General features: G+C 45.8%; 1 protein-coding gene and 1 non-coding gene across 2 annotated transcripts; both read left to right on the top strand.

The window, feature by feature from the left end:
- The first annotated feature begins 2,592 nt into the window (after positions 1-2,592).
- Positions 2,593-3,807, top strand: LOC142578453 (uncharacterized). The gene has a single exon (XM_075687835.1). The coding sequence runs from the start codon at positions 2,593-2,595 to the stop codon at positions 3,805-3,807; it is 1,215 nt and encodes a 404-aa protein (XP_075543950.1).
- A 3,528-nt stretch (positions 3,808-7,335) lies between these two features.
- Positions 7,336-7,407, top strand: TRNAD-GUC (transfer RNA aspartic acid (anticodon GUC)). Its single transcript has one exon. It is a non-coding gene; the product is annotated as a tRNA-Asp (tRNA).
- The last annotated feature ends 5,206 nt before the right edge of the window (positions 7,408-12,613 follow it).

Raw genomic sequence — 12,613 nt, 5'->3', positions numbered from 1 at the left:
AAAATTACACGAGAAAGCGAAGAGATAAAATGTGCATTTGTTGTATTTTATACCGAACTTCTCGGAGGAAGAATTTATGACCCCGAGTACTTCAAAGCCCACTTTCTAACTCTTATGCCAAGATTAGAGGACACGGTTAGAGAATCACTGGAATCTGAAATTAGCGTGGCCGAAATTGAAGCGGCAATCGATGACTTGGGTAATGGCAAATCACCTGGGCCAGATGGACTGGGTGCAGCCGTATACAAATTTTTTAAGGCAGAAATGGCAGTGGCTTTACACCGAGTGATCGCTGAATGCTATGAAAAAAAGCAAGCGCCTCTCTCGTTCTGTACAGCGCACGTAGTAATGATCCCTAAAACTGACGATCCTGCAAAATTACTTTCAGTTGAGTCCTACCGTCCCATTAGTTTGACCAATACAGATTATAAAATATACATGAAAGTGTTAGCTAGAAGGCTCCAAAACGTTAAGTCCCTCGTTGGCCCGCATCAAACCTGTGGCATTAAAGGTAGAACAATTTTTACGAACATACACATAGCAAGAAGTATTCTGGAATGTTGTGACTCAATGCGTGAACGCGTAGCTATGATTCAGCTAGATTTACATAAAGCGTTCGACAAAGTTGTACATGAAGTTCTGTTTTTATTGCTGGAGCACGTAAATGTTGGATCTGTAATTACTGAAGGTGTTAAAATGGTGTATCATGATTGCACAGCCAAATTAGTGATCAACAAAGAATTAAGTATGTCAATTCCTGTGCGGTCGAGTGTGAAACAAGGATGTGCGTTGTCCCCTCTACTTTTTGCGATATACTTGGAGCCGTGTTGTTTACGTTTGTTTGCAACACCATGTATTGGAGGCTTCATTTTTTTCAGCAGTGAAGTTAAGGTCTTAGCATACGCGGACGACATAGCCGTGTTTTGCACTGATGCTAGAAGCGTGCAGGAAGTTGTCAGTGTTGCTAAGGCGTTCTGCACAGCAACAGGTAGCGTGATCAGTAGGCCGAATTGCCTTGGATTTTGGCATGGCAACTGGCAGAGCACACCCGAGGTGTACTGTAACATGAATTGGACCGTCTCCCCTGGAAAGTACCTCGGTGTCCCGCTAAATAACTACCTCAATGCTGATGAATATTGGTCTGAGGAAAATAAACGCGTCAAAAATGCTACCGATAAATGGGGTGGCCATAACTTTTCAATGTTCGCAAGAGCTTCCGTTTGTAATATGTTTTTAATTGCAAAAGTGTTCTACGTGTTGCAAGTGATGGCCATGGCAAGAACTTCGGTTCAAAAAATGCACCGATTGTTTGCGACCTTTATTTGGGGATCGCAATGGGAGCGCACAAGCCGGTGCAATTTGTTTCACAAGGTGAAAAATGGTGGGCTAGGGCTCTCACACCTGTTTTTCAAGCAGCTGGTAAGCAGATTCTTCTTTGTCCGGGACCAAACTGATGTGTTTTTGAGAACTGTGATCCAAGCACGATTGCATGATTATCTATCTGACTTTGTCGTGTCATCTGTTTCTTTCGGAGCTGGACCGCTCAGTCCTTATTTGCGTGAAGTGGTTACTTCTGTACGCCTGCTCAAGGCAAGGTTCTCTTATGAATACTTGTGTGATGTCACGAAAAAGCGTTTGTATTCTGATATTGTCGATGTATTTTTACCATTACCGGTTTACCGAGCTGCCTACAGGCTAGGTCCTGAGCGCGATGTGCTAAAGCGCGTTAAGACATGCCAGTGAGACCCTCTGCTAAAACATTCTTTTTTCAATTACATACCGACACTCTCCCTGTAAAGCCATGGTTACAAAGCAAAGGTCTTTTCGTACCTTGGTCGGTAAACTGCTTAATCTGTAATAAGCCAGAATCAATTGAGCATATTTTTATTGACTGCCATGACGCCGTATTTCTGTGGTACGTCCTACAAAGAACACTTAAAGAAGAATTGCCGATAAGCCCTTTTGGAATCCGGTTTCTTCCACGTGCAGAAACAGGGGAAGCGCCGAGTGATATGCTAATGCTGCTTTGCATGCACAGCGTATGGAAGACGAGAATGGACATCAGGCATTGTCATATACAGGCTCACTCAGCAAGACACTATTTTGTTGAGAGCATTATATAAACACGCGACTTGTTCAGAGCACTATGTGAACCCCCGGAATGGCTTCCTGTACTAGACCAATTGGTTTCTGTGAAGCCCTTTTAAACACCTTACACTGGCCGAGCTGTGGCTGGTGTTTTTAGAATATGTACATGTCGTGTATTTGATCTTTTTGTTTGCGTTTGTGAAAAGGCAATAAATAAACAAAAAAAATCCTCGTTAGTATAGTGGCCTGTATCCCCGCCTGTCACGCGGGAGACCGGGGTTCGATTGCCCGACGGGGAGTGTTTCTTTTTTTTCTTCTTTTTTGCAGGCGCACGCGACAGCGCACTCGACACTCCCCCACAGTAGCTGTCTCTATTTTTTCCCACTTGTGCGCAAGATTGCGTCAACGCTTTTGCGATTTTTTTTTCAAGTGTTGTATATACTGCTTTAGCTGGCACCTCGCATGTCATGGATGTGGAACGGTGTGGAACGGCTGTGCTCTAAAATGTTCTCTGCTGGCAACAGCGTATCGGCCCCAGGCCGAGGATCGTCGACCCCGTTTTTGAACGAAGATGCAAACTACAAAGTTGTCCTCCCGCGTCTACCAACCGGTAACGATGTTTTGAATTCTATTTTCCTTCATGCGGACTTGAGTGGCAGACCATACCATGCTCCCGACTTCCGAGACGCTCTGCTTGAGGTAGTGAATACTTCAGATATTGTAGGTGTCGGACAGTATCAAATGAGCCATGTATGGATGGTTACTTGCGCTAGTAGTGCGGCAAAAAAGACTCTCGTCGCCTGTGGTGAGCTCCGTGTCAAAGGGCTGAAGTGCATGGTGATAGATCCGGAGACTAAAAACATCAAGCTTAAATTACTATGGCTTCCACCTCACCTTGAACCACGACGCGTTGAAGAGGCGTTCCAGGCCTATGGTCAGGTGAAGGTGGAGAGAGAAGCATGGAGATGCACTGGCATGGAACAGTGGGTGACAACAAACCGGGAGGTTTCCTTGGTGCTCAAGGACACTATCACCGTAACCTCAATACCGCACATTATGTCCATTTATGGACACCAGTGCCTCGTACTTATCCCCGGTAGGCCTCCTCTGTGCCTTCGTTGCAAGCGCGTGGGACACGTTCGACGACAATGCAGAACACCGAGATGCTTACAGTGCCATCGATTTGGTCACTCAGCGGACGCCTGCGTGTCCACCTACGCCAATAAGCTTCGTTCTGGGCAATATAGCGCAGACGAGCCACAACTGGACCACCTCATGGATTCTACAGAGGTAGTAGATGCCACCGGAGAGACTACAGGTGGCATTAGGGACGAGGACCAGGAGTCCTTGAAGCCAATGCCAACCAGTCATAACAGCTCAAGTAATACTAGCGAAGCTTCCGGGGAGGATGACTCAGTTTGCCCACCTGGCCTAGCAAGCCTTAAAGGAAAGCCCCCTGATGACAAGGAAGAAGAGGAAGAGGCGATGGACATCAGTAAGGCCAGGAAACGTCCGGCACCATGCAACGACGAAGCAACAGAATGTGCACTACAGGCGCCTGAGAAAGTGTCTCCTAGTGATCAGCAAACTCCCTCTCCTGGTGACAATGTGCCCCGCCGGTTATATCAGCGTAGTCAGGAGAGTGGCACAAAGAAGTCCAAAGGGAGCAAAACCACAAATTTACCTGTGGCCAAGGGCAATGAAATACAAAAGCTTTAGGTGCGCAAAATGGCTACCGCCTTCACCCTCCCCTTATGTGTAGCGACACTCAACGTACGTGGGCTGAGGAATATAAGGCGTCAGCAGCAGTTACTACACGTGCTTAGGCAGCATGAAGTTGATGTTGGTGCAGTGCAAGAGACAAAGATATCGTCTGCTGGTGATGTCAACTTTGCGCTGCAAACTTTTCAACCTGATTACGAGGTGTGTATTAGCCAAGCATGTGGTGCTTCCGCTGGATGCTTTTTGTTAGTCAGAAAGCAGTTAAATCATTCTTCATTGTCGCTGCGTGTTGATGGGGAAGGCCGCCTTATATGCTGTGTTCTCTCTTTTCATTCCCGTAATTGGCGATTTATTTGCGTTTATGCTCCCTCAAAAGGGAGTGACAGGAAGGCTTTCTTCCTCTCACTTGCTCCGCTCCTAGATACTGACAGAGATTTGGTACCGTTGGGTGACTTCAACTGTGTTTGTCATTCCAGAGACCACTCATACCTAACTAATCGTTATGATGCAAGTGCTGTTTTCCTGCATCAGTTAACGGAAGATCACAATCTAATAGACGTGGGCGCCTACACACCATCTCGGGTGCGGTTCACGCACTTTCAAGGCGTCTCCCATGCTCGACTTGATCGTGTGTATGTTTCGACGAGTCTCTGGTCTAACATTCACAACTACGCCGTGAAGCCTGTATTTTTCACAGACCACTGTTTAGTAGCTGTTTCATGGGGTCCCCGAAAATTCCGCAGGTTTGCTCCAAACTGGGAACTGTGGAAACTTAATACACAACTTTTGCGAGAGGAAAGTTTTGTAAACAAAGTGAAAGAATTATGGCTAGAAATAACACAATGTCAACAGCTTCCTTTGTTTGCTCGATGGGAAATGTTCAAAAATAGAGTAAAAAATGAGGCGATTGCCATTTCATGTGAGCTATCTCAAGGAAAAAAAGCTGAAAAGCATTACCTTCATGATCTACTTCACAAGCTGCACGCTTTCGAAAGCCAGGAACCAGGGTTGTATAGCGATGAAATAAACACAGTTTTCACACAAATACAGAAATATGAGACGGAAGTGTACAAAGGAGCAATGGTTCGTTCACGCACAACTCGCGTCACAGAGGAACAGCCCACAAAAAGGGCTCTCGGTGATGAGAAGCGATACGCGCTTTCCAAGCAAATATTAGAAATTGAGTCTGGTGGGTCTATATACACGGACACGTCCCAAATAATAAGCCTATTTGAAGCTCACTATAAAGATCTTTTCGCTGCAGTTAAGCCTCAGAATGGATACGAAGAAAACGCTGATCAGTTTATTTCGCTTATGCCACACTTAGAAGAACATGATCGACTCAGCGTTGATGGGCCAATAACTCGAGAAGAAATTAATTTTGCCGTCGAAACGCTGCAGAAGAACAAGACGCCTGGTCCTGATGGCCTTAGTGCTGAATTTTATATAAAATTTCAGGAATTCCTGTGTCCATTTCTGCAGCAGCTTTTCGAGGCAGCCTATCAATATGGTGAGCTTCCTCCATCTTTCTATCAGGGCCACACAACCTTAATAACAAAAAGCACTGATGATGAAACAATAAAGAGAGTAAACGGGTATAGGCCGATATCATTATGTAACGTGGATTACAAAATATTTGCAAAAATACTGACAAATAGATTGCAGACAGTCATTACTAAATTAGTAGGTGATCATCAAACATGCGGAATTCGAGGCCGCTCTATACAGACAAATGTTCATATCGCACGTTCAGTCCTTGAGTGCATAGAGGGTAGTGCGGATCAAGTAGCTCTTCTCCAGATTGACCTCGCCAAAGCCTTTGATAAGGTTCAACACGAATTTTTATTCCAACTACTGCGACATCTTCAGTTAGGGGATGTATTATACAATGGTATAAGACTTTGTTATAAACACTGCACTACAAAGCTAATTGTGAACCGTACCCTCTCAGATGTAATACAAGTAAAGTCATCCGTTCGTCAAGGTTGTCCGCTCTCGCCTTTACTCTTCGCCATATACTTAGAACCGCTTTGCTTTAGCGTGCTTTGCGACTCGAGCATTAAAGGATATATGTATGCCGATGAGGAAATTAAAGTGCTAGCTTATGCAGATGACATTGCCTTCTTTTGCGTCGATAAGCCAAGCATTACCAAGGCAATAAACGCTACCCTGCGTTTCTGTGAGACTGCAGGAGCTACTGTAAATTTTGATAAAAGTAGAGGCTTTTGGCAAGGCATGTGGGCTCTCACTCCCTCTGCATTCGCGAATATTCATTGGAATCAGTCTCCGTTGCGATATCTTGGAGTACCTCTCGATAACTTCCGTAATAGTGGACCCCATTGGGTGTCCACGATAACCACTATCCGTCGAAAGGTGACAGCCTGGCAAGGACGTGATCTCTCCATTTTTGCGAGAGCTAAGGCATGCAATACATTTCTCGCTTCTAAGCTTCTTTATGTTCTGCAGGTCTTGCACTGCTCACGTGTCCATGTCCAGGCATTTCATAGAATATTTGCATGTTTTATTTGGCATTCATCATGGGAAGCCATGAGAAGGGACAACCTTTTTCTCCCGCTTGAAAAGGGAGGCCTGGGTCTTGTGCATTTGTTTGTGCGACAATCGGTCATGCGCTTATTTTACCTTAAAAATGTCCGTTATCCATTCCTTCTCGCAGTTAATCGAGCACGTCTTGCGTCACACGTCCCTTTTCTTTTTGTCACGACAAACTTTGCTCAAGAACTACCGTTATGGGGCTTCTTAAAGGAACTTGTCGACACTATTTCATTCTTAATAGCCAGATTCAACCTTGAATATTTGTTTACCGTTAATCGCACGTCGCTAAATGCAGCACTTATAGATAACCTTTTCCCTGAACCTCTGTACCGAAAGCCGTATCTGTCTCTATTTGGTCAAGATGTTCTTTGCCGTGTCCGTAGAATGTGCATTGCACCAGCAGCGAAAACGTTTTTCTTTAAGCTGCACACCTCCACACTGCCAGTTAAAACGTGGCTTCAGGAAAAAGGACTGTATGTACCCTGGAATACAAATTGTAGTCTTTGCAATCAACCCGAGACAATAGAACATTGCTTTATACTTTGTTGTGACGCATTTCTTTTTTGGGACATTTTACAACGAACTATCAAAAAAGACTTTCCTCTCACATGTTATGGTATCCGGTTCCTTCCTTTCAAAAAGACAGCCAGTAATACACCATACGATTTGTTTATGTTATTAGGACTTTATTCATTATGGAGAAGTCGAATGATCGACAGACATGCCGAGCCACCTCGCTCGACAAGGTCTATCTTCCGAGAAGAGACTGCTCAAGTCCTGAGTGTAGTGGCTACATATGATCCCGTCCCTGAATGGATTTCGCGTCTGGACGCTTGTGTTTGTTTACCAGAATTTTGAACTGTCATTGGACTGTATACTTTCTGTGAATTTGTTTCTCTTGTATGATCATATGTAATATAACTGCATCGGTTTGACAGTAACAATAATTCCATGCAATAAAGAAAAAAAAACTCCTCGTTAGTATAGTGGCCAGTATCCCCGCCTGTCACGCGGGAGACCGGGGTTCGATTCCCCGACGGGGAGTGTTTCTTTTTTTCCTTCTTTTTTGTAGGCGCACGCGACAGCGCACTCGACACTCCCCCACAGTAGCTGTCTCTATTTTTTCCCACTTGTGCGCAAAATTGCGTCAACGCTTTTGCGATTTTTTGTTTTCAAATCGTGTATATACTGCTTTAGCTGGCACCTCGTATGTCTCCTCGTTAGTATAGTTTTTTTTCTTTATTGCCTGATTTTTGTTACATAACTATTTACAAGAGGAAACAACCACTGTAACAAAAAACAAAGTGCAACATACATTTGCTGTTGTGCACGTATTCAACCAGTATCGTACTGGCTTAGTCTGATCAAAATTCGCGCAAGTACACCAACAGCTCTACTCTTAGGAGTCACTCGGGTGGTTCCTCTGTCGCTTTATGGAGGGCGATAAACCAGTACATTTGTTCCCTGAAATACATCCGTGCAGGCCGCGCATCTTTATCAACATGGTACCCCGCCATTCTTGCGCGCCAAATACAGTGGAGGCCCAAGAGCATAATTAGATCAAAAGGCACCCCGTCCTCATTATCTATGCTTAGGTACCGAATGCCATACGGGTCTAGTGGAAATTCTTTCTTTAGTGTCCTCTGCAATACATCCCAGAAAAACACACCTTCCCAACAGTTTAAAAAAACATGATCTATTGTCTCTGGCTGCTTGCAAATTAAACAGTGTGTTCCCCACGGTAAATACGCTCTCTTTGCCTCTAAAAACTTCTTAACTGGTAATGTTCCCGTGTGTAATTTAAAGATGAAGGCCTTTGTTCCTGGCGGGACCTGCATTTTCTTTACTCTTTTTAAAACATCGCTGCTTGGGCCTCCACCGTACAAGGACCTGTACAGTGGCACTGGGAAAAGAAGGTCACACAAAGCACAATACAGTTTCTTTTTGTTCACAACGGAAAGGTAATCATTCGAGAAGCGCACTGAAAGAAATCGAACACTCGATACAACTTCCTTGTAAAAACTTCGAATCCCTCCCGAAAACTCTTCGGTTGAAACCACATACTCTGGCAGCCGTCTACTCAGCCTCATTTGACATACCGTGCGCAAGAAAGGGTCGGTTGAGTCCCTAAAGAACAAGAACCGATTTACCAGCTGCCGCACAAAGAGGTGGCCCAATCCCAGCCCCCCTTCTTTTACCCTCCGGAAGAAGTTGGTCCGGCTACAGCGCTCCCAATCCGACGCCCAGACAAAGACGGCGAAAATCCTGTGTAGCTTCTGAACATTTGACCGTGAACAGTGCAATACTTGCATTACGTGCCAAAGTTTACTGATAAAGAAAAGGTTACAAACGGTGGCTCTGGCAAAAATAGAAAGGTTAGTGCCTTTCCATTTCTCAGCTCTCTCCTGTGTGTCTTTGACCTGCCCTTTTCAGTACTGCTCGCTATCACGACAGGCATCGAGCGGGACGCCCAAGTACTGGCCCGGGGTCGTCACCCAATGCACGTTGGCGAAATGATCTAGCTTCGTTGGCCACGATCCATGCCAGAGCCCGAGGCACTTCGACCAGTTAACTCCACTATACCAGTGACATGGCTAAATTTACGGACACATTTGACAGCCTCAATTATGCTTTCCTGATCCTCCGCAAAAACAGCGACATCATCTGCATAAGCCAGCAGCTTCACTTCTACTGCTTGAAGCTTAAATCCCGTAATTCTATTGTTTTCAATCAATCTCATACACAGGGTTTCAATGTAGATACAAAACAACAGAGGGCTGAGGGGGCAGCCCTGACGCACAGAACGTTGCAGCCTAATGGGAGCCCCCAAACTCTTATTCACGATCAATCTGGTCGTGCAGTTACGGTACGCCAGGGCGACCCCCTCGGAAATTACAGATCCGAGATTGGCATAGTCTAAAACGGCAAACAAGATTTCATGAGCCACACAGTGAAAAGCCTTCTCGAGGTCAATCTGTAAAATGGCAATCCGACTATTACAATCATCAACGCACTCAAGTACACTGCGCGCTTTGTGAATATTAGTAACAATAGTCCGGCCTTTAATCCCACATGTCTGGTGAGGCCCGACGATGTCCGGTATCACTGTCTGCAATCTTCGCGCCAATATCTTCATAAAGATTTTATACTCGATATTGGTGAGTGCTATGGGACGATACGCCGAAACATATCTTAATTTCGCTGCATCATCAGTTTTAGGAATGAGTACTGCGTGTGACGACCCATAAGACGGAGGCAATGTGTTCCATTTGTAAGCTTCGTTAAAGATTAAATTCAATACAGGGCTAATTTCGTGCTTAAATTCTTTATAAAATCCGGCGCTAAAGCCGTCTGGTCCAGGCGATTTTCCGGGGTTTAAGTTGTCTATGGCCTGTTCAACTTCTGATTCTGTTATCTCTAGTTCCAATCTTTGCTTTCTTTCGTCGTCCAGTCGGGGTATAGCACGCAAAAACTCATTCCCAAATGTGGTAGCGTCTACTTTGTGGTACGAGAATAGCGCCTGGTAATGCTCATAAAAAGCTGCTTTGATGTCGTCTGTGTCCGTTGATAAGGTCCCGCGTCATTCTATTTCGTCGATGTGGTTTCTTTCAGCGCGTCCTTTTTCTAACCCTAGCGCTCGTTTCGAAGGCGCTTCACCTGCAGCTGTGTCTTCAGCCCTTGCCCTCACCAGGGCTCCCCGATAGCGTTTCTCTTCAAGTTGCTCTAACTGATGTTTCACTTTTCTGATGTCTTCTATCCATTTGCCCGGTGCCTGAGATTCCTGCCTCAGCAGTTTATGAAGAAGTGCCTTTAACTCAGTCTCTTTTTGTTTCTCTGCGTAACGAATACAGGTAGCCCTCTCTATTGCCTTTATTTTTAGGGTTTCCTTACTCAGCTCCCACTGTTGCCATACATGAATGTTTTTACTGGGGTCTATTTTCCTTATTTCTTCTCTTACTGCTCGGTTAAACGGTTCATCCTGAAGAAGCTTATTATTTAATTTCCACGTTTCCCATGAGAAAGCGTTACCTCGCTTTGGAATTCCTATGCAGCACTGAAATAAACAATGGTCAGAGAACGACACTGGTACTACTTGGTAACTGTTACATTCCGGAAGGATAGTGGCTAGTATCCCCGCCTGTCACGCGGGAGACCGGGGTTCGATTCCCCGACGGGGGGTGTTTCTTTTTTCCTTCTTCTTTGTAGGCGCACGCGACGGCGCACTCGACACTCCTCCACAGTAGCTGTCTCTATTTTTTCCCACTTGTGCGCAAGATTGCGTCAAGGCGTTTGCGATTTTTTTTTCAAATTGTGTATATACTGGACGGCCGATGCAGTGTTTGCGCTGCAAAGGAAACGGTCACGTACGCCGCGACTGTAAAGTACCCCGATGTTCTCTGTGCCGACGTTTCGGGCATGTTGACGCCAAATGTGAGCGTTCTTATGCCGCAGCGGTAGGTCAGCCTGAAGGTGACAAGACAGCAGAGGAAGCCATGGACGTGGCAGAAGCTGAGGAAGCTGCCAGAGGTACAGGAGACGTGGCCAAACTGCAGGAGACCACCACTACAGTGGCACCTGCTGCAGAGAAGACACATCGCCCCCCTAAACTCCCGAATAAATCTCCGAGGACACCGGCAACGGCAGAGAAAGACGTTGAGAAAGGGGAGTATTTTCCGCAAGTTGTGGTCGGCGCGCTGACCGACTGCAAGGACGAGGCAGCTGACGGGACCACCAATACATCGGTTGCTGGCGCGGCCGTCAAGCGACCGCTGGAAAAAGAAGACCTCAAAGGTAGCCATGAGGCAAACAAGACGGATGAACCGCCTGCAAAGGCGCCTCTGGGGAGACGCTCCGGCTACAAGCCAGTGCCGAACGTCGGGGCAGGGAGGCGTGTCGGGGACAATCCGGCGCCGCAACAAAACGACACCGGGCAACCGGACAAGCATGGTGACGTCTAGCGTTGTGCTAGACGTTAAAGGTAAGCACCATGCTTCGGGTTTCCCTTTAAAACTATTAGTGAATGATGGCTTCCAACCTGTCTTTTAGTTTCGCCACACTTAATGTGCGAGGACTGGCTGCCAAGAAAAAGCAGAGTCAGGTCTATCGACTCTTGGTGGACCAGGACATTGACGTGTTGGCAGTACAAGAAACAAAAGTTGAAGGGGAGGAGGAAACCGGAGGCATGGTGCTTCGTTTCACGTCTAAGTATTTTGTGTTTGTTAGCCATGCCGTGGGAACATCTGCTGGCTGCATCATTTTTGTTAAAAAATTGCAAAGCCTTGTGATACAAAATCATTTCTCACGTGTGTCGGGTAGGATTGTGTGGTGCGATTTTTCGTTGGGCGAGCGTGACTGGCGCGTCATTTGTATTTATGCGCCAAACGCGGATAAAGACCGAACCTTTTTCTTTTCGGAGATTAAGAAGCATCTCAATGTCACGAAAAAACTGGTTTTGCTAGGGGATTTTAATTGCGTATTGAGTGGAAGGGATAGAGCGACAAAAAAGAGACCGAACGACAAGAGCACCGTATTGTTAAAAGAACTGATAGACGAGCATGATATTGCCGACGTTGCCGAATGTCTAGAAGGGGAACGCGAGGTGCAGTACACGCATTTTCAGGGCTCTAGCCATGCTCGGCTAGACAGGATTTACGTGTCCCTTCAAATCATACCTGCATGTAACACTTACACTGTACTACCCATCTCTTTCTCGGACCATTGCTTAGTGAAATGCAATGTGGGTGAAAAAAAAAGATGTAATAGTTTTAACTGGGATCCGTGGAAATTTAACGCAACGCTACTACGCGACGAGCACTTTATCCGTTTTGTGTCAGAAGAAATAAACGAGGCTAAACTGGACGGTAATAAACAGATAGGTGTTGATAGGGAATTACTGAAACAAAGTTTTAAAGTAAAGGCAATCGAAAGAAGCAGCGTCTAGAAATACCGTGAAAAAATGAGAGAGAACGGGCTGAAGGAAACATTGCGGAAACTAACTGCGCTGGAAAGCAAAGCGCCAGGTCTCTTTAAAGAAGACCTACTTAGGATAAAACAACAGCTGGAACAATTCGAGGAGAACCGCTATCGCGGGGCGCTCGTTCGAGCCAGAGCACAATCATGGGCCGTGGGTGAAACGCCCACGAAACGGGCGCTAGGTATCGAGAAGACGCACGAGTGGCGAAACGAAATAGAAGTGATTGAAGAGAATGGCCAAGAACTGAATGACCGGGAGAGCATCGCAGGGGCTTTT

Source organism: Dermacentor variabilis, chromosome 4 (genome assembly GCF_050947875.1).
Source record: "Dermacentor variabilis isolate Ectoservices chromosome 4, ASM5094787v1, whole genome shotgun sequence".
Classification (NCBI taxonomy): Eukaryota; Metazoa; Arthropoda; class Arachnida; order Ixodida; family Ixodidae; genus Dermacentor; species Dermacentor variabilis.
The sequence above is the reverse complement of the archived record's forward strand: the minus strand, read 5'-3'. Positions and strand labels throughout refer to the sequence as shown.